The sequence below is a fragment of the Manis pentadactyla genome, chromosome 11 (assembly GCF_030020395.1).
Source record: "Manis pentadactyla isolate mManPen7 chromosome 11, mManPen7.hap1, whole genome shotgun sequence".
In the NCBI taxonomy this organism is placed as follows: Eukaryota; Metazoa; Chordata; class Mammalia; order Pholidota; family Manidae; genus Manis; species Manis pentadactyla.
In genome coordinates this window covers 82143623-82167372 of record NC_080029.1, presented here as the reverse complement: position 1 = coordinate 82167372, position 23750 = coordinate 82143623, and the positions used below count along the sequence as shown (strand labels likewise).

The 23750-nt window shown below is 35.6% G+C and overlaps 1 protein-coding gene and 1 pseudogene across 1 annotated transcript; both read right to left on the bottom strand.

Annotated features, from left to right (window-relative positions):
- Positions 1–13423: 13423 nt before the first annotated feature.
- Positions 13424–14380, bottom strand: LOC118913530 (olfactory receptor 4F4). Its single transcript, XM_036887585.2, has one exon. The coding sequence runs from the start codon at positions 14339–14341 to the stop codon at positions 13424–13426; it is 918 nt and encodes a 305-aa protein (XP_036743480.2). The 5' UTR covers positions 14342–14380.
- A 4958-nt stretch (positions 14381–19338) lies between these two features.
- On the bottom strand, positions 19339–20301 carry LOC118913501 (olfactory receptor 4F6-like; annotated as a pseudogene).
- Between the last annotated feature and the right edge of the window lie 3449 nt (positions 20302–23750).

The following is a 23750-nucleotide window of genomic DNA, read 5'->3' as shown; positions in this document are numbered from 1 at the left end:
ATTTGCAGCAATATGGATGGAGCTGGAGGGTATTATGTTCAGTGAAATAAGTCAAGTGGAGAAAGATAAATACCAAATGATTTCACTCATCTGTGGAGTATAAGAACAAGGGGAAAAACTGAAGGAACAAACAGCAGCAGAATCACAGAACTCAAGAATGGACTAACAGGTACCAAAGGGAAAGGGACTGGGGAGGATGGGTGGGTAGGGAGGGATAAGGGGGGAGAGAAGAAGTGGTGTATTAAGATTAGCATGCATGGGGGGGTGGGAGAAATGGGAGGGCTGTACAACACAGAGAAGACCAGTAGTGATTCTACAACATTTTGCTATGCTGATGGACAGTGACTGTAAATGGGTTTATAGGGGGGACCTGGTATAGGGGAGAGCCTAGTAAACATAATATTCGTCATGTAATTGTAGATTAATGATAAGAACAACAACAAAAAAGCAGTTCCTGTGTGGTGACCTCCAATGAGTTCTACACAATGGTATAAAGGGCATATAAAAATGTAGGCAAAGGGTCTGTTTGTGTTTATACAGAGGATCAAAGCCTAATTTGGCTACCCAGAAAATGAACTACGATATGATATGAAAAAGAACTTCCAACATCAGCACTCTCTGGAGGACTCATACCAGAAGATGATCATCAAAAATCCCCAACAAAGATCCACGTGCTGCTACAGCTGTAGATGCACTCATCCCACCGGTTCCTGGACTTGCCATGGGAATGAAGAAGGAGATATCTAAGCTGGCCTGTGCATACTGTAAAACAGTAAATTTGACTGGATCTATACTGTTGGAACTCAACCAAGAAGTAGGAGAAGTGCAAATTGTAGCATTCCAAAATCTTACAACTACAGACTATCTACTGTTGAAAGAACATATGGGATGTGAACAGTCCCCAGGAATGGGTTGTTTTAATATGTCTGATTTCTCTCAGGCTAGTCAAGTTCAGTTGGACAATTATCCACCATATCATAGATAAGTTTTCATAAATGCCTAAGGTGCCTAACTGGTTTTCTTGGTTTCACTGGAGATTGTTGGTAATTGTAGGTTTGCTTTGGTTATGTAACCGTACTCCTATTATGTTAATGTGTGTGCACAACCTATGCATGCTGAAGTTACTCTACAAGAAGATATGTCAAAGAAATAATCAATCTTCCCATGTTTTCTTTCGTCTGCTACTTCTATAGCTTTTCTTCTTCCTTCCTAATTACAACCCTTAAATAGAATTCGTGTCTCATATCGAAAAATGCTGAGTATCATAATTCTTCCAAGTGGTAAAGATACCTCAAGACAAATGCTGGGCATAGAAGCCACTGGGCATAAATATGCAAAGAAGTAAAAAGCTAACCTTTTCAAATAATAAGGTTTCTCTCTCACTTACCAACTCTACATTTCCCTGTGTGGCCCCGGAATATGACTGGTTAGCCAGAGACGTGTAAGATTCCTCAAGGAAGGAACAACCTAAGACAGGCACAGTCACAGGGGAGCCATCAGGTGAGAAATTTGGGGTCAACAGAGGTGAGGCTTAGAACCTCACCCCCTCTGTTCTGAGAGAAATCTTCTGCATACGTGGATGTTTTATTGCCCTTGTCTAGCTTGGATTAACACATAGTGTACAGGCTCACACCTGATCATCTACATTTGCTCTCTTACAACACTGAACTATGTTTTCTACCTTAGCTTGCATCTAACTACCACTTCAGCATTTTATTAAAAAGAATAATAATAAAGAGAGAAATGTGGTATCCACATATACATCAAGTATAAAAATCAAACGAATGTTCATATTTGAACTGATTGTATATATTTCATAATGCATGAGCAAAACCAAAAGTTTCTGTGTTGACTGCCCTTGTACTGTTCACCATGTAACTTATTCAGTATGTAAGAATTTGTTCTCCATGTAAGAACTTGTTCGTTATGATTCAGAAAATTGGAGACTGATGAAAATTAGGCTTGGGGTGGATTAATGATTGTGCATTGAGCATTGACTCCCCTATACAGAATTTTATTGTTGTTAACAACCACTTGATCAATAAATATATGAGATGCCCTCACAAAAAAAAGTACAGACTTCCAATTGTAAAATAAATAAGTAACCGGGATGTAATGTATAGCATAAGGAATATAGTCAAAGTATTGTAACAACTTTGTATAGTGATAGCTGGTAGCTAGAATTATCATGTATATAAATGTTGAATCACTGTTTTACACGTGAAACTAATGTAATAGTGTCTGTCAACTACCCTTCAATAAAAAATAATTATCTACAAAATAAAAGATTATTTGAACAATGACATCTATCACCCTTGACCTAGTATACTTTACAAACAGGAGAAGAATACACATTCTTTCTTAAGAGCACATGTAATATTAACTAATATAGGTCCTAAAGTGAATCCCCTGAAACTTCCAGATTTGTACCTTAACAAAGTATGCTCTCTAACCGCAATGCAATTAAATAAGAGATCCACAACCATAAATAGGTAGAAAAGCCAAAGTATATTTACATTAAGCATCATATTCTTGAATACTTTTAACCACAAATCTAACCACCTGTGGAAGAAGTTACAGCAAGATTGGAATGTATTTTGAACTGAATTATAATAAAATTAGAATATGTAAAAATTTGTCATGCAAGTAAAGGAAACTTAGAAATTTATGACTTTAATGTGTGATTAGAAAAGAAAAAAGTTTAAAAATGAATTATCTGATTTGGATTAAACATGGCAGCATTAGAGGTGAGACAGAGGCTTCCTCCTAAAACCGCATATAATAGGAAATATAACTGATGCGACTAATTCTGAAAGAGCAACAGGAAAGAGGGCTGCACCAAAATGCATACACCTGGAGGAAAGAATAAACCTCATGGGACAGGGTAACTTACCAAAGCTGTGGTCCATGGGACCCAAGCCCTTCTGCCACCCTGCTCACTGGCGGGAGGAAGAGAAATGGAGCAGGGAGGGAGTGGAGGCCAGGAATGCTGAATACCTAACTCCAGAGATCTGCTTTGTGAGCACAAACCGACATTTCATGTTGCTTTCATGGTACTCTTGTGATTAGAGGGTTGGAAAGCTAAGACAGGCAGAATACCTGAAGAGGATGAGATTCCAGCTGCTTGTGGAAAACAGGGATCCATATCCGGCTGATATGGGACAAAAGAAAGGCAGGCAGTCTGGAGATTTCCTAACAGCAAAGGGCTGATAAAGGGGCAAGGACTGCACAGAGCTTACCGCTCAGGAAAAGAACAGGTAGACAAAATTGTCCAGATGCACACTGCCCAGCAGGTTGGGAACTTTCATGATCTTCAGGCTCTCCAGCTCCCTGGCTGGCTACATAGCTCCCAGGACCCCCTCTGTGATAGGCAGCCTACTGCACCTTTCTCTTGGCCAACTCCACCTGACTCACAAACTGGCAAACCCTACCCTGGCATTAGGCCAGCCAGAGGTAGGCCCCGTCTACAGCACCTACAAATGCAAAGCATAGAAGCTTATACCTGTGTGCTTGGCTCACTCATTCTGGCAGTGGAGGCAGGCATAGTAGCCAGGAAGCAGGAAACAGCTCTTTCCTCCTCCCAGGCACCAATACCACTCCCCTGTGAACCCCGACATTGCTTCAGGGAATGAGCAGCTTCAGAGAGTAGAGCACCTGGGCACTAGACAGGGCCATATACAAATATGAAATGCCAAAGAAACCTGGTTCAAAGTAAAATTATGAATACAACCTCATGAATCTTCCTGAAAGGGATTTCAAAATAAAAATCATTAACTTGCTCATGGAGGTACAGAAAAATATTCAAGAACTCAGGAATGAATTCTGGTCAGAGATCCAATTGTTGAGAGCACAATGGAAGGTATTAAAAGCAGATTAGATACAGTGGAGGAGAAGATAAAAGAAATACAAATTAGAGAAGAGGAATATAAAGAAGCTGAGGCACAGAGAGTAAAAAGGATCTCTCAGAATGAAAGAATATTGAGAGAACTGTGTGACCAATCCAAATGGAACAATTCACATTATAGGGATACCAGAAGTAGAAGAAGAGGGAGAAAGGGATAGAAAATGTCTTTGAGGAGGTAATTGCTGAAAACTTCCCCAGTCTGGGGAATGAGAGTCTCTCAGGCCATGGAGATCCACAGACCTCCCAACATAAGGACCCAAAGAAGGCAACACCAAGACACATAGTAATTAAAATGGAAAAGATCAAGGGTGAGGACCTACTATTAATAGCAGCCAGAAAGAGAAATAAGATCACATACAAAGGAAAGTGCATCAGGTTATCATCAGACTTCTCAGCAGAAACCTTCCAGGCCAGAAGGGAGTGGTATGATATATTTAATGCAATGATGTAGAAGGGCTTTGAACCAATAATACTTTTCCTGGCAAGATTATCATTTAAATTTGAAGGAGGGATTAAACAATTTCAAGATAAGCAAAAGCGGAGAGAATTTACCTCCCACAAACTGTCTCTACAGAGTATTATGGAGGGACTGCTATAGACGGAAGTGTTCCTAAGGTTTAATAGCTGTCACCAGAGGTAATAAAACCACAGTGAAGGAAGTAGGACAGTTAATTACTAAGAAAATGCAAAATTAAATAGACTATCCCAAAAGTCAATCAAGGGATAGAAAAAGAGTACAGAATATGATACGTAGTATATACAGAATGGAGGAGGAAGAAAAAGGAGAAAAAAAGAACCTTAAGATTGTGTTTATAATAGCATATTAAGTGAGTCAAGTTAGACTCTTAGATATAGTAAGCAAGTTAACCTTGAACCATTGGTAACCACAAATCTAACACCTGCAATGGCAATAAGTACATACCTATAGATAGTCACCCTAAATGTAAATGCTCTGAATGCACCAATCAAAAACAAAGAGTCACTGAATGGATAAAAAAACAAGACCCATCCATATGCTGCCTACAAGAGACTCACTTTAAACCCAAATACAAACACAGACTAAAAGTGAAGGAATGGAAAAAGATATTTCATGCAACTAATAGGGAGAGGAAAACAGGAGTTGCACCACTTGTATCAGACAAAATAGACTTCAAAACAAGAGCCAAAGAAGGACATTACATAATGATAAAGGGGTCAATTCAACAAGGAGATATAACCATTATAAATATCTATGTGCCCAACACAGGAGCACCTACATATGTGAAACAAATACTAACAGAATTAAAAGGGGAAATAGAATGCAATGCATTCATTCTAGGAGACTTCAACACTCCACTCACTCTGAAGGACAAATCAACCAGACAGAAAATAAGTAATGAGACAGAGGCACTGAACAAAACACTAGCACAGATGGACCTAACAGACATCTACAGAACTCTACATGCAAAGACAGCAGGATAAACACTCTTCTTAAGTGCACATGGGACATTTTCAAGAATAGATTATTTACTAGGTCAGAAAAATAGCCTTGGTAAATTAAAAAAGATTGAAATTGTACCAACCAGTTTCTCAGACCACAAATGTGTGAAACTAGAAAAAAATTACACAAAGAAAATGAAAAATCCCACAAACACATTGAGGCTTCACAACATGCTCGTAAATCACCAATGGATCAATGACCAAATAAAAACAGAGATCAAGCAATACATGGAGACAAATGACAATAATAATTCAACACCACAAATCTCTGGGGCACAGTGAAGGCCGTGCTAAGAGGAAAGTGTATTGCAATACAGGCCTACCTCAGGAAAGAAGAACAACCCCATATGAACACTCTAAACTCACAATTAATGAATCTAGAAAAAGAAGAACAACTGAAGCCCAAAGTCAGTAGAAGGAGGGACATAATAAAGATTAGAGCAGAAATAAATAAAATTGAGAAGAATAAAACAATAGAAAGAGTCAATGAAAGTAAGAGCTGGTTCTTTGGGAAAATAAACAAAATAGATAAACCCCTAGCTGCACTTATCAAGAAAAAAAGAGAGTCTACACACCTAAAAAGAATCAGAAATGAGAAAGGAAGAATCTCTATGGACACCACAGAAATACAAAGAATTATGAGAGAATACTATGAAAAATTATATGCTAACAGACTGGATAACCTAGAAGAAATGGACAACTTTGTAGAAAAATACAACCTTCCAAGGCTGACCCAGAAAAAAAACAGAAAATCTGAACAGCAATGAAATTGAATTGGTAATCCAAACACTACCTAAGAACAAAATCCCTGAACCACATAGCTTCACTGCTGAATTTTATCAAACATTTAGTGAAGACCTAATACCCATCCTCCTTAAAGATTTCCAAAGAGTAGAAGAGGGAAAACTTCCAAACTCATTCTATGAGGCCAGCATCACTCTAATACCAAAACCAGGCAAAGATACCACAAAAAAAGAAAATTACAGACCAATATCCCTGATGAACATGGATGCAAAAATACTCAACAAAATTCTAGCAAACCGAATTCAAAAATACATCAAAAAGATCATCCATCCTGATCAAGTCAGATTTATTCCAGGAATGCAAGGATGGTACAACATTCGAAAATCCATCAACATCATCCACCACATCAACAAAAAGAAGGACAAAAACCACACGATCATCTCCATAGATGCTGAAAAAGCATTTGACGAAATTCAACATCCATTCATGATAAAACTCTCAGCAAAGTGGGTATAGAGGGCAAATACCTCAACATAATAAAGGCTATGTATGACAATGCCACAGCCAACATTATACTTAACAACAAGAAGCTGAAAGCTTTTCCTTTAAGATCGGGAACAAGACAAGGGTGCCCAATCTCCCCACTTCTATTCAACATAGTACTGGAAGTCCTAGCCAAGGCAATCAGACAACACAAAGAAATAAAAGGCATCCAGATTGGTAAGGAAAAAGTTAAACTGTTTGTTTGCAGATGACATGGTATTGTACATAAAGAATCCACTCCAAAACTACTAGATCTAATATCTGAATTTAGCAAGTTGCAGGATATAAAATTAATACACAGAAATCTGTTGCATTCCTATACACTAATGATGAACTAGCAGGAAGAGAAATCAGGAACACAATCCCTTTCATAGTTGCATCAAAATGAATAAAATACCTAGGAATAAACCTAACCAAGGAAATGAAAGACCTATACTCTGAAAACTACAGGACACTCATGAGAGAAATTAAAGAAGATACATCAAATGGAAACATATTCTGTGCTCATGGATAGGAAGAATTAATATTCTCAAAATGGCCATCCTGCCTAAACCAAACTACAGATTCAATGCAATTCCTATCAAAATACCAACAGCATTCTTCAATGAACTACAGAAAATCATTCTAAAATTCATAGTGAACCACAGAAGACCCTGAATAGCCAAAGCAATCCTGAGAAAGAAGAATAAAGGTGGGGGTGATTGTGCTCCCCAACTTCAAGCTCTACTACAAAGCCATAGTAATCAAGACAATTTGGTACTGGCACAAGAACAGAACCATAGACCAATGAAACAAACTAGAGAGCCCTAATATAAAACTGCAGGATATACAATTAATATACAATAAAAGAGCCATGGACATACAATGGGAAAATGACAGCCTCTTCAACAACTGGTTGTTGGCAAAACTGGACAGCTACATGCAAGTGAATGAAACTGGATTATTGTTTAACCCCATACACAAAAGTAAACTCAAAATGGATCAAAGACCTGAATATAAGTCATGAAACCATAAAACTCTTAGAAGAAATCATAGGCAAAAATCTCCTGAAAGTAAGCATGAGCAACTTCTTCCTGAAGGCATCTCCTCGAGCAAGGGAAACAAAAGCAAAAATGAACTCATGGGACTACATCAAACTAAAAAGTTTCTGTACAGCAAAGTACACCATCAATAGAATAAAAAAGCATCCTACAGTATAGGAGACTGTATTAGGAAATGACATATCCAAAAAGGGGTTAACATCCAAAAAATATAAAGAACTCACATGCCTCAACACCCGAAAAGCAACTAACCCGATTAAAAAATGGGTAGAGGATATGAAGAGACAGTTCTCCAGAGAATTCAGATGGCCAACAGACACATGAAAAGATGCTCCACATCACTAATCATCAGGGGATTGCAAATTAAAAGCACAGTGAGCTATTACCTCACACCAATAAGGATGGCCAGCATCGAAAAGGCTAAGAACAATAAATGCTGGCAAGTATGTGGAGAAAGGGGAACGCTCCTATACTGCTGGTTGGAATGTAAGCTAGTTCAACCATTATGGAAAGCAATATGGAGGTTCCTCAAAAAAACTAAAAATAGAAATACCGTTTGACCCGGGAATCCCTCTCCTTGGAATTTACCCAAAGAATACAACTTCTCAGACTCAAAAAGACATATGCACCCCTATGTTTATTGCAGCACTATTTACAATAGCCAAGATATGAAAGCAAGCTAAGTGTCCATCAGTAGATGAAAGGATAAAGAAGATGTGGTACATATACACAATGCAATACTATCCAGCCATAAGAAAGAAACAAATCCTATCATTTGCAACAACATGGATGGGGCTGGAGGACATTATGCTCAGTGAAATAAGCCAGGCAGAGAAAGACAAATGCCAAATGATTTCCCTCTTTTGTGGAGTATAACAGTGAAGCAAAACTGAAGGAACAAAATGGCAGCAGACTCAGAGACTCCAAGAATGAACTAGTGGTTACCAAAGGGGAGGGGTGTGGGAGGGCAGGTGGGGAGGGAGGGAGATGGGGATTGAAGTGTATTATGTTTAGTACACATGGTGTGAGGGATCATGGGGAGAACAGTGTAGCACAGAGAAGGACATAGTGTATCCTTGGCATCTTGCTGCACTGGTGGACAGTGACTGCATTGGGGCATGGGTGGGGACTTGATAATAGGGGTAAATGTAGTACCCACATTGTTTTTTCACGTGAAACCATCATAAGAGTGTATATCAATCATACCTTAATAAAAAATGTTTTTAAAAAGCTGTCTGTTAGGCTCTCTTTAAAACCCAATTTAAAATTGTAACTCCTCTTCATTTCCAGTCTACCCCTCTCACAACACTTCGTTTTTCTCAAATGAAAAATATTAAAATGACTTATTCACTGATTGATTTTGTTTATTTTCTGTTGCTGCCCACACACAGTCTTCAGTTGAAATGTGCTATGTAAGCAGGAATTTGTTTCTATTTTGTTTACCCTGCTATACCCCCAGTGTTGGTGAAGCCCTCAATAAACATTTGTTGAATAACCCTGTACCAGTCTTAACACTTAAATGTCATGTTTAAAGAGCTATCATAAAATTACAACTGAAATGTCTCTAAAATGACAAATCTGAAAATATGGGTGAGGAAAGAATTCTTTCTCTTTCTTCAAAAATAGACACAGCTATGACGACAAGCTTATTACCATTTAATTATTGCCCAGGAACCTTCAGCAATGCCTGGTTAGTGGAAGCATGAGAAAAGATAAGGACTTAGTTCTGTGCATGCACTATTCCTCAGGGAATAGCAGACATTGGGATTTGAGTATAAAGAAATAAAATTCAAAAACAATCTCATCTGCTGAAGAAATATTTATATCAGGGGAGAGGGTCCCAAATGTCAAAAGGCCATGATGCAAGGAAATAATATAAAGAGTATGTGCATCTAGGATTTTTATTTTGACTACAAATATGAGTTTTGAAGGCAGCAAGAAACATTCTTTAAATAAGAATAAGCCCAGTGGAGGAAGACAAGTGCCAAGTGGTTTCCCTCCTTTGTGGAGTATAACAGTGAAGCAAAACTGAAGGAACAAAATAACAGCAGACTCACAGACTCCAAGAAGGGATTAGTGGTTACCAAAGGGGAGGGGTGTGGGAGGACGGGTGGGGAGGGAGGGAGATGGGGATTGAGGGGTATTATGTTTAGTACACATTGTGTGTGGGGTCACGGGGAAAACAGTGTAGCACAGAGAAGGCAAACAGTGAATCTGTGGCATGTTACTACACTGATGGACAGTGACTGCATTAGGGTATGGGTGGGGACTTGATAATATGGGTAAATATAGTAACTGCATTTTTTTACACGTGAAACCTTCATAAGAGCATATATCAATAATACCTTATAAAAATTTAAAAAAATGAATTTTCTAAGTTTCTCACTTAAGAAGCTGTGAAAGGTCAAGTACATTAAATCCAGGTAAACAGAAGAAAAGAAATATTGCAGGTAAGGGAAGAAATCAATGAAATAGAAAATAGACCAAGTATAATAAATATATTTATTAGTCAGAGTTCTCCAGAGAATCTAACCAGTAGAATGTGTGTGTGTGTGTGTGTGTTTATTTTAAAGAATCGACTCACAGTTACAGAGACGGCCTAGTACAAAATTTGGCAGGCTGGAGACCCAGAGAAGAGTTGACGTTGAGCTTGAGTCCCAAGACAGTCTGGAGGCAGAATTCCCTCTTCCTCAGTAGATGTCATTTGTTCTTTAAGACCGTCAGCTAATTGGATAAACCAACTTACATTATAGGGGTAGTCTGCTTTACTCAAAGTTTATTGGTTTAAATGTTACTCTCATCTAAAAAGTACCTTCACAGCAACATCTAGACTGATGTTTGACCAAATAAGTGGGTATTGTGTCCTGCCCTAGCCAAGCTGACACATAAGATTAACTCTCACAATTAACTGAGTCAAAAATAGATTTTTGAGTTATAGTTAGAAAGGATCTCCTTATTTCCATATTATAGACAATTAACACATACACACAGGATTACCATGAAATAACTTGTTTGGTTTGAACTTGATTTTTAGAGATCGGTATTTTTTCTCTTGATTTAATTTCACTTTTAATTATGTAAAAGCATTTGTATGATTTCAGTCAAAACTGTGGTACATATACACAATGGAATACTATTCAGCTGGGGAAACTGAAAAGTTTAAGACATACTCAGAAAAGCCAGCTTTTATCCCTGTTTGCCCTGTTTCCTCCTCCCTCCATAGGAAATCATAAAACATTTATTTTTACTATTTAAGATATGTTTACGTAAGTATTTATAAAATACATATTAAAATTTATACATACATATATAAATCTATGTATCCCTATTTTAAAAGAAAAGTTAGCATCCTAAAAGACACCTTTGTTCACCCTACTATTTCACACTTGCCATATATCTTGTAGATTCCTTCAGAACAGTATTTGGAGATATTCCTTACTCATTTTTATAGTTGCTGAAAATTTTATGTATATAATTTATGCACATAATTTATGCAATTTCTACTGATAGTCATTTGGGTGTTTTCCTTTCTTTTACTGTTAAAATCAGTGCTGTCATAAGTATTGATTATTTTGTATTTGTGTAAATGTGTCCTTAGGATAGAATTAGGATTGTTTGGTCTAAAGTTAGGAACATGGTGATTTTCATAGATTTTGCCAAGAAGTTATACCATTTTGTATTCTTATCAGCAAGGTACATGAGTGCCCTATTCTGTACAGCTTTACCAACAGGTTGTACTATGAAATATTGAAGTCAGATATTTCATGTCTTATAGGTCAAAATTTATATTTCAACTTAGTTTTCCTTTGCATATAATTAAGTATGAGCTTGAACATTTTTCATGTACTTAAATGTCATTTATAGCTCCATGTATTATCAACTGTAAATTCATGTATTTTACCCATTGTCTGTTTGTTGGTACTTTTTAGAAGTCCTTTACATATTAGAGCTATTATTCTTTGTGGTGTGAGTTGTAAATACTTTCTCCCACTATTGCATTTATCTTTTTTTTTTACCTTTCTCATAGTTTTAACATACATTTAAAACATTAATATTATGTTGTCAATATCAATATTATATTCATGGATTATAAAGCCATTAACTCATGTTTTCCTTTAATGTTTGTACCGTTTTTTAAAAATGACTTGTGCTTGAATTCATTTACAAATTACCCTGGCATATGGCATGTGGAATAGACCCAATAGATCTATTCAGTTTTTCCACCATCACAGAAATGGGTCCTGCCTTTCTCAACTGATTTGAGATACTGTGATTATCATATACTAATTTCCTTATGCGTTTTTAACCTACCTGTAGAGTTTCTATTCTCTTTGTTTCCTAGGGGTAAACATAATTTTGACCCTTTTATCATCTGACTTTCATTTACTGTTTCAAGCCACACTTTGAAAAACTACATTACTTTTTCCTTAGAATATTTGATCTTCAATTCTAGCCTGGTTCAGCAATTCTCACAGAAGAGAGGCTCTGTTTATCAGAATCATTTACCAAGTTTTTTGCAACCTATATTTCTTCTACTTCTATCTTGAATTTTTTCATGCCTTTCTAGGATGGTAGAGTGTACATGCATTGAGAACACATTTGTGTGTAAATATATACACCTACACTTAAAACTACAGGCTGCAAGTGAGCGTCTGTTAAAATTAGAATGGATCATATTCCTCACGTATATTAGGATAAAATAAAGGTAGAGAGCGTTTGGCTTGTTGATAAATAGGACATATAATAATGATAAGTAGTACTTAATATTGATTGATTTCTGAAAATATGCAACAGAATGTTTTATTTGTCTGATTTATACCTATTGTCTCATTATCCCTCATGAAGCCGTATCTCTAAGTATTGTTATCCTCCTTTTGCACATGTGGAAGCAAAAGTTTAGAAAAATTAAACAATGTGCCCGAAGTTATGATTATTAAGCAGTAAGTAGAGCTGAACCCATTTCTTTTTCGAATTCAAAGTCTGTGCTATCACAAGCTAACCATGGCAAATGAAATAGATGGATCCAAAAGATACACCTTGTTCCAACATGCTGAGCGACTTGGATGTCTCTAAGTACATTTTACTGCTTATGAGCTATTGTCGTATACCATAGGATGTCAGCTGCCTGCCAGGCAAATTTCATGCTGGTAGACTCACTCTTTCTGTCACTTCTGATAATACACTAATGGATTATGGGTTGTTAGAGTGAGAGGAGATGAACTATAAACTCTTGTAATGGGAGGAGTTTCCTTTTTAAACCTCGTAAAAGTGGACTTATAAACAACTGTGTCATTAAACATATGTTTTGAGTTAGGTGTAAGGCAGTTGCTTCCTTGATGTTTTTAGGGAAAATGAACCAAATAAAAATAAAAAAAAATTATAAACCAGGCTGGTGTCTATCTTTCCCTCAATTACACTCAGGACCACTTTGTAGAGCACAGGAATGTATAAATACAAAGCTATTTATGCCTTTCATTGTTCTGAAAATTAGATAATAATGTCAAAGCACAAGAATAACTTTGCATCTCTATCCAAAATATAATGTATCAGATTATGAAAGGACAAATTAAGGCAGTGTATGTGAAAGTTCTTTGACAATTACTAAGGGATATGGAAATAGAAGTTATAATTTTCATGAGCTTTATGAAGTAACTTACCAACTTTACTATATATTATGTCATTATCTCAGGTTAGTCTCACAGTTATAGGAGATCTAAGACTTTATCCAAGAATTTGCATCCCATTTTCTCAGCCGTCTCATTGCAGTCTTCATGTCTTTGTTCCTCAGTGTATATATAATTGGGTTCAAGAGAGGAGTGACCACAGAATAAAACACAGCAAGGAATTTATCTAATGACTTGATGGGGAATGGCCAGGTGTAAATGAAGATACATGGTCCAAAGAACAAAAGAACAACAGTGATGTGAGCAGTCAAAGTGGACAGAACCTTGGATGACCTGTCTGAAGGGCGATGCTGGATGGTGACTAGAATGATAGTATAGGAGATGATTAGGAGGACAAAAGAACACACAGTGAGCACACCACTGTTAGCAATGACCATGATATCCAACCTGTAGGTGTCTGTACAGGCAAGTTTGATGACCCTGGGGAGGTCACAGTAAAAGCTGTCAACTTCGTTGGGACCACAGAAAGGTAAGTTCACCGCAAAGGCCAGCTGGCTCACTGAGTGGAGGAAGCCAGCTCCCCATGCAGCAGCCATGATGCCAACGCATACATTGCTACACATGATTGTTGTGTAGCGAAGGGGTTTACAGATTGCTGCATATCTGTCCAAGGCCATGGCTGTAAGGATCACCAACTCACTCCCACCAAAGAAGTGGAGGAGAAATATCTGAGCAAGGCAGCCCTTGAAAGAGATGACTTTGCGTTTCCTGAAAAAATCAGCAATCATCTTGGGTGCTGTGACTGAAGACAGACACAGATCAATGAGCGAGAGGTTGGCCAGCAAGAAGTACATAGGGGAGTGAAGACGGGAGTCATAAGCCACGGTGATGACAATAAGAAGGTTTCCAAACACAATTCCTAGATAGAATACAAAAAAGAACACAAATAGGAAAATCTGGAGTTCTGGAGAATTGGAGAGTCCCAGAAAAATGAACTCAGTCACCATGGAGTGATTGGTTTCACTTACTGATTCATTCCAGGAAATAGCCTCTGTGGTTGCCTTGGAGAAGAGAGTGAGGAAGTCAGATTGATTATATTGAAGTTCAAAGCCTCATTTGGTATCGTGCCGTTCACCCATATATGACTCACTGTGATTTATTGCATAAAGCCTTTTAAAATGCACAAAAGCTAAGCTCACCATATTATTCTACATTCCTCCCTTGTCTATGCCTTATAGTCCAGTTATCTATGTCTTCTCAGTGTTTGCACTTAATGCTAAGCTTATTCCTAATAAGATGCCTTTGTTAGTGCTACCCTCTCTGCCAGCTTAAGTGTATACCATTATCCTACATTGATCTCCTTTTCCTCTGAACTTCAAAACAGTTTAAATTCTGTAATCAATATAGTCACTCTTAAATATATACAATATTGTATGATACTCCTATTTACAAAGGCTTTTTATCACAAGCATTTTTGAAAAGGCGTTTTTCGTAACTTAGTAGTCTATCATACTACTGTATATAGTTGTTGGAAACTTTCTGTCAAACTAAGACATTCTCATTCACAGTTTTGCTAGGTGAGGCAGTTAAAGTGCATGGGCTTTGTATGTAGTCTGTGAGCCTTGGATTCATCTAGTTTAAGAGTTATTTTACCGTTTTTGTAAATGTGGATACTAGTTATATTCACTTCTGATGATTATGAATTTCAAATGATGTAGTAAATGTAAAGTGTTTTGCATAGCTTTTGTAATTAGTGCAAATAGATTTAGATAAATATTAATGGTGAGATTTATCACTTTCTGATTCATAGGGAACCCATGGCTTCTCAATTATTTTATTTTTAATTGTACTCTAGAAAAGACAATCATAAAAAGATGATTGCATCTCAGTCCCTGTATCCCTCTGTCTTTCCATCTTTAAAGTGAATACATTGGATCAAAGTTCTTAAAATCCCCACCAGTCTGATTAATACTCTATGGGAATGAGGACACAATTCCAAAATAATTTTTACAGTCTCTCAGAAATTTGCATAGAAGCATAGAAGCTAAGACAGATGTAGAGATTCAGCCTTAGATGTAGCTTAAATTTTGGGGGATTCTAAAAGTGAACCTAGGAGTTATAAGGCCTTATAGAGGGTGGAATTTATACTTCTCATTTGGTGGTATTAAAATACTTAGAAGAAAAAATATAAGCCAAAATAAAATAAAAGATGAAAAACAGAAGACAAATAAAGTAACAGAAAATAAGATTTAAAAAACTGAGAAAGAGGGTAAAAGAAAGGGTATTCAGAGTGGAATAAAAAAATGTGAGGAAAATGCAAAAAAAATTTGCATGATTAAAAATGTGAAGGGGTTTAATAAGATAAAATTGAAAAAGAATTTTATAATGTCTCCTAAGGTATTTGTGTTTGATTATAAAGACAATGAAGAACTATTGAAGAATTATGAGCAATTGTTTAATACATTTACAACAAGTAGTAGTCAATGGATAGTATCTATTATAAAGGCAGTAGAAACAAATATTTGTTACCAGGATACAGGAGATGAAAAAAGATGATGCCAATGTCTTTATTCTGAGTAATTGTGAGCATTGTGATGGCTTACTTTTGAAAATAATTATAGTAAGCACTAATATAGCAATATGTAATATACAGCTCACTCTCAGGAGCAGGAATAAGTTTGGAAGGATGTAAGGGATAATGATAGCTGTCTAGGTATGTAGAAGTATTGTTGGGGCATCCTTGTAACTTGCTAGGTGAGAGCCTGAAAAGTGAGTGTTAGACATTAAATTGAGAAAGCCACTACACTTGTGTGCTGTGGAGAGAAAATAAGTACTCTTTCAGGAAGTTTTGCAGTATGGGAAGTAGAGAATGGAATGGTAGCCTGGAGGGGAAGCATGGCCCTGAGCATACCTGTAGAATGAAGTGTAGGAGTTAACAGAAAAGCAAGATGCAAATGAGAGGAGTAGAAACTGATGGGTCCCAGGGGACATGAAGGGATAGAGGGCTACTCTCAACCTTCTTGGGCGAGAAGCATTTTTTTTCTTCACTACTTCCTTAATTGCAGTTAATCCATTGCCCTTGGAAATTATACTTTTCTCCTTATTATACTGAATCCCATTCCTTAGCTCTATCCACTAAGCTCCACTTACTATTTCAAAAATCCTATAAAATTATAAGAATTCTAATTTTTTTTTGCAACTATAGAGAGAAGTCTAATGTAAAACAAGGTCATAAATACTCGTTTTAGTTCCCTTCTGCTTAGCACAGTAATAAGTATAATTATACAAATCACTGACAGTAAGGATGATGGGATTCCCATTGTAAAATCATTTACAACATGATTGATTGGGATGTTTCTTTAGAATTAAGGTACACAATTTAGAATTGGCCTTAGATATTTACTGATGTTAATCCATTTCATTTCACTGGGAGAGAAGCACAAATCTGCACCTGTATCTCCATAGGAATATACCAAGGATGGTGGTTGGCCAAAGGATTCTCATTTGCAGTGAAAAGATTTTTTATCATGGTAACAAGTAAAAATTCAGACATGTTATTCTTCAGGAAAAGGAATTTCTTGCTCATGTAGTTAAGACATCTGATTTCCTGAGTATACGCTACTGAGGAGTGAGTGATAATATGGGATTCTCAGTACAGACACTCTTCACCACCTTAATCCTTTCAAAGGTCATGTCTGACTTCAAAAATTACTCAAGAAGTTTTAGAAAAATTATGTTGATTCAGAGTTAAACATTAACTTCAGGTTTGTTGAAGAAGTTCTCCACAATCTTACATATTGATTGTAGTAATCATGAAGCGCCAGCTACAACTGAACAAGAAAACTCTTCCCCATGTACTAGATTAAGCTTAAATTTCAACTATCAGAATGTTATATGGATTCTTAAACATATTTTACCCCCCTTTAAGGAAAAGCAGTTTATGTCTTTATAAGTTTCACTGAGATTGAAGTTAGGAGACTTGGGAGTTCTAAAACAAATTCACTGTGTGACGGGCATGCCGTTCAAAATTTCTGGGCCTTAATTTTTCTGTTTAAAATAATTTCATTGGATCAAAAGCTCTATAAAGAAATCCCACAACTCTAGAGTGTGATTTGCACCTTTAGGTGAAAGAAATGTCCAAAACTAGGTTTCACTGGGGATGCAGGAAGGAGGGAAAGAAGTGGTTAAGAGAATACTGGATTTGGAGGAATATGAAAAAGAAGACCCTCAAAACAGAGAGGAAAGACCAGATTAGTCCAGAAGATCTGGGAGAAGAACTCAACACTTAAAGCATTTGCATTACACTTACTAAATTGTATAATACAACAAGGTAATCCTTGTTAAAATTATGCATATTAACCCTTCTAAGTATTTAAGTTGACTTCACTGGATCCTTCCATTTTTCTTGAAGATACACATGCAGTTGAATTCTGGGTTCTTACTCATAGAAGCATGTCATTGTCAATAAAATGGTACAACTTGCTTAGTTCTGCTAATACGCTTTACTTTCATCCTTCCACCTACCTCCTTCATAACTGGAAGAGACTACGGCAATTTTCAGAGCAAAGAAGAGTGCAGATTTTCCTTTTATTTGCACTTTCTCTTGAAGCATAAAATTTCTAGGAGAATAAGGTCTATATGAATTTTCCTCCTTAGTAAACCACTTGGTTAATTAAGAGCAATTTATGAAAGTGGCCAGAGGCAGGTGAGGAAATTTGGAAATAAACAACCTGAACTTCAAGTACTGAGACTAATCTTATAGTCTTACAAGCTTTCCCTTGAGGAAACACACAGAATCTTCTTGAGTTAAGAGCTGTTTTCACAATTTCTTAGCTCACATGGCTATTTTTACTACCTCACTGAATCTATAGGGGAATTTATAAAGAATCATATTAAAATAATTGAATAAAGTAAGATTGTGAAATTAAAAATCTAGATGGGTTAACAAGATAGTAAATAACAATTGCTTTAGGTTTCTTAAAAAGGCGATGGATGACCACTGATAACCAATTTTGGAAAAAATGTAGGAGAAAACTTAAACAAATAAAAAGAAAATCTCACTTCTTATCATTTAACATTTTATTGAGCAGCTTTAATTACCATGCAGAAGTTAATATTGAGATGTCATCACAATTAATGTTTCTTAAATCAATCATAGAAGTACATCCAAGTGATTTCTCAGCTGTGCTCCTTGACCATCAGTCTTTCCCAGTTTTACCTGAAGTATGTCTTTCATGTTTGTCCTAAGCACCCTGGCTCAAGAACAGGTACATTAAAAAAGCTGAGATCTGAGTGGGGTACCTTTGTTTAGGTAATAGGTCCTTTCAAATACCTTGAGAGTTATAGACACTTGTTTAGAGTGAATCAACAAATGCTTTGGGGAAGACTGCAAATGCAACAAATTTATTGTTGAGAAAAATGGAACATAGGCAGATTTTGCATAATGAAGATTATTAGTCTTTTTAAAAATAACATTGTACACAATACACTGACAAAGACCGAAAAAAATTCTTAGGAGTCATAACATAGTGTTGTCTTTCTATTTACCTAACTTAAAATACAATTAGAATGAGATTGGTTTCTTCTTCAATTTTGATGTCTTATGGTTTATAGGAACACATATTTTATCCATAGGATACACATAATTTCTATAATAAATTTTTATTGATTTCCAGTGATGCTTATTATCAGTATAAATATACTGATAAATAAAACTAAATCATATATATGTATTTATGTATATTTATATAGAGATATAGAACAACCATATGAAAACTGAATGTGGTCAGTGATAACTATAATTTAGGTTTGTAGGTTAGATAGAAACATATAACACTTTACTCTTTATAATTAACAAAAATTGATACAACTGCACTTGATAGTGAAAATCTTTGATTTAATACCTCTTTTTCTGTAGACTTGTCAGGTTTTTAAAGGCAATAATGAAATTGTCCACATTCCATAATGTTCATGGTATTCTCAGGGAACTGATGGTCCATGAAATTCATCTTGTGTTCTTACCAGTGAAATCTGTTATTGCCCTAGAACTTACAACCTGTCCACTCAGCCTTCTCATTGCCACTTTCATATCTTTATTTCTTAAGGTATAGATGGCAGGATTTAAGACAGGAGTGACAACAAAGTTCACAATGGCAAAAAATATATCCAGTGACTTTGTAGGGAAAGGCCACACATAGAGAAACATGCATGGAGCAAAAAACAAAACCACTACAGTGATGTGAGCCGACAAAGTGAAGAACACTTTGGATAAATCCTTTGAAGAATATTTTCTGACAGTGACCAGAATAAAGATGTATGATACAATTAAGAAAAAGAAAGTGCCCATAGATATGAGGCCACTGTTGGCAGTGACCACAAATTCTAGTCTGTAAGTGTCTATGCATGCAAGTTTAATAACCCTCGGAAAGTCACAGTAAAAGCTCCCCATTTTATTAGAGCCACAGAAAGGTAAATTTATGATAAAAACAAACTGAGACAGAGCATGAATCACACCAATGGTCCAAGCAGCTAGTACCAAACGTACGCACATTTTGGGATTCACGATCGTGAGATAGTGGAGAGGCTTGCAGATAGCTGTGTACCTGTCGTATGCCATGGCTATGAGCAGCACCATTTCAACTCCTCCCATGACGTGAATGAAGAACATTTATATCATGCAATTGTGGAAGGAAATGCTTTTACAATCACTGAAAAGATCAGAGATCATCCTAGGAATTGTGGTGGATGAAAGGCCCATGTCAATGAGTGATAAGTTGGCCAGAAGAATATACATGGGGGAATGTAAGTGAGAATTAAAAATCACTGTGAACACAATGAAGAGGTTTCCCAAGATAATTCCCACATAGAATAAAGAGAAGAAAAGAAAAAGGAAAAACTGCATTCCCAAGGATTGTGTAAGTCCCAGCAACACAAATTCAGTTACAACAGAGCAATTTGCTTGGTGCATTGAATCATAAGGAAGGGAAGACTCTGAAGTGACCTGGAAGCAAAGAAAGGCGAATCAACTTTGAGGCTCTCAAAATCATGTGTTACAGGTTGATACTTTAAGTTGGTTATTGATAAATCTTTTTTTCAATTGATAGTAAATTATTACAGTATAATAGGAACCCAGGGTATAAATATTAATGTAGTATAACCAAGCTGTGCTCAGAGGCAATCTATTGCATTAAATGCTCTTATTTATTCAAATACATGGACTAATTAGGCAACTTAAAAAAAAGAAGTTAGGAAGGAATGCATAAAATAACTCAAAGGAATTCAGGTGAAAGAAAATAGAAACTAAAAACAAAAAAAATAAATGTTGAATACCAGAAAGTTGGAAGAGTGTATATGAACATATAAATATGGTTAAAAAAAATAGACATTTTTTTAAAGATACAGTCAAGAATAATAAAATTAGGTAAAAATTAGAAATGTGCATAGAAATGCATAATAAGTGAAAACACCTCTGGAGGCTCTTTCCTGTATTTGTTTTAAAACAATCTACCAGAAATCAACACATAAATCATACTTGAATTTGAAATGATAAGAGAGACAAAGGTTGATGTCTTCTTAATACAAAAAAGGTTTCAAACTATTCGATAAAACCTCCACCTCCAAGACCTAATAGATATGTGGACAAATGACATGAAGAGAGATATAAACTAATATATGAATACATATGTGTGTATATATATATATATATGTTAGTAATATATCTCTATATACATTTAATGTGTATATTTACATTAATTTATATGCATATGTATATTTATTGAATTATATATTATATAATTTACATTTTACAATAATATGTATATATGATGCTAGTAATTATATGTGTACTTTTCTTCCTTAAACTTTCCAAGAAACAAGATAAAATGTAATACTATTGTTTTCCTATTAAATTAGAAAACTGTTTTACAATATAAAATCTGACAAAGTCTCAGGGAATAGGCACCTTCATACATTGCTGGAGGAAATATAGACTGATTCAAACATTAAAGAAAACATTTTGAAATCTTGCATCAGTAATCTTAAATCCACACCATTTGGTTCACTAATACCCTAGTGGAATTCCATTTATACAGAAAAAATTTTGGCACAAAAACGTTCAAACCTTACAATGGTAAAACTGAACAATGTAAATGTGAAACATTGAGTTTAAGCTTATTATAGTATATGTACATGATCAAATATAATATTGTATTAAATAAATGTTAATAGAAGAGTTTATTTTGACATTAGAAAAATTTTTTAATAATAGTAGCTGCAGCCAAAAGAATCAAATTATGTAGTCCAAAAATTTAAGTAACGATAGTTGATTTTGAGTTTTTTAGAGCTCTTAAACAGTCCCCTTGATTTTGAAATATTTTTCATCACACATGTTCAGTTTTTTTGATAAAACAGAGTGAGTGGAGGATTGAAGGGATGGTTTATTAAGAATGTTTGAATATACTTGAAACCAATGTAAGATTATCAACTATTCTTGAATAAAAAAAGCAAAAAAAAAAGAATGTTTGTAAAGGATTGACTCAAATTTATGAGAAGACAAACCAGCTGAGGAAGTAAAGGACTCTAATACTTCTCTCATCTAATCAGCCATTTTCACAAACTGCCAGAAATTCATCCACAGATGAGATTATTAAGGGGGGAATATAGCTAAATAAGTAAAGGGTCCTTATTAAGCTTCTTGGACTTGGTGTAAAACTATCATGGAGTTGAAACTTCTTGGGACATTCCATCCAGATAATTGACAAAACATCTGTTACTTCAATGTTTGACCAGGGTTGGCTATTTGGCATGAATTCTGGGAACTATGAAATAACTATAAGGAAAATGTTCTGGTGGTCCTGTCCAGTTCCAAGTGAGCACGGTTAGTAATGTTGTAGTGAGATACAAGAGAGACATATAAGTGGTTAAGTAAATAGAGCCAACGAAGTGCAATGGGTTATAAGAGATAATACTTTGAGTATAGCAGATGGATATAAGTAGGTTTCATTCCTTTCCTATTTCCTCAATAAGCAATTATTTTTGTTGCCTCTCAGATTTTACAGTCTTCTACCTTCTCTCATCTAGATGTTCTCCTTAATATTCTTTTTAGCATTTTCTCTGAGAACTATTTTCAATTCATTCATATTACTATCCTTGGACTTCTCATCCATATTTAAATCATCCAGGCCATAGGGGCATAGGGACAAAGGATTTTGGAGGGAAACTGAATCTGGGGAACATTTTGGAGTTAGTACCAAGTCATGCCTGGAAGATTTCAAGGCAGTGACCTCTACTCTGCTGAGCAGAAGGTGCTTGATGACTTACTAAGCTCACTGTCTGATTCAGTGTCTTTGGTGAAATAAAATTGAAGCTGAAGAATCATGTTGGCTGCCTAAGATTACATGTTTTATCTTATTAAATTAAGACAGATCATATAAACTCAATACTTCAGAAAACTAATCATGAAAGTGGGTATTTTATCTTACAAAAACAATTAAGGTCTCTGAATTAATTTGTCAGATTTGGAAATTCCCATTAATATAAGGTTAGTGCTGATGAAATGTTGTTTGTTTTGGAGTTTGAATGATAGTTAAGTTTTTTTAAACAGGAAAGTTCCACACTACATCACCCGCTTAGCCTAAAGACTCAAAATTTCCATTTATAATGTATAATTTAATCTATTTATGATTCTTAATCATTACAAAATGGGACAATCACAGTACAGAATGTGTAACTATGAATGTAATCAATGTGGTGGGGTCAGAATAGTAGCATGTCTAAAGAAGAGGCAGGAAAGAAGTCCAAAGAAAGAGGAAGAACATCTTTGCTTTTGTTGCTTGTTTTGGTTTAAACCAAAAAGCCTTGCCTTGATGAATTATGAACAACTAAGAGTATGAACTTTACTTGGGTTTTCATTCATTGTTTTAGGTATGTTTTGACTGGAAGGATAGAAAGTAATAATAAGCTGTAGGAAAAATAATCACTGATATGAAAGTAAGACTTTAAGCTTATGACTAATGGCTGTGGCAGTGGGGTTTGGAAAATGGAGTAGGTAGTTGGACATGGTGATTCAGCTAACTGACAGGTGAGTCATCTCTAAAGAATTAAGAAGTAACTGATCAAAACTTCCCTTTAGCTTCCAGGCTCTATTTTACTTATACTAGTTCTAATATTGATAGCATTTAATAAATATAAAATTTAAGTTCATGATATAAATACCCTTTCTTCTTTGTTCAATACTATATCACCTGTCTAAAACAGTGGCTGTCACAAAGAAAGGCTCAATAAATAATTGCTGAATACCTTTTCTAGAAATAGGCACTAAATTGTTCATATAAGGAACAAATTGGTAACCCTTACAAATATGTAGAGAAATTAAATTTAATAATACCTTCTCCACAAGAAGTACTTTCTGATAATACC

Excerpts from the sequence above, each read along its gene's own strand:
- LOC118913530 (XM_036887585.2), bottom strand. The coding sequence starts at position 14,341 with ATGGTGACTGAGTTCATTTTTCTGGGACTCTCCAATTCTCCAGAACTC.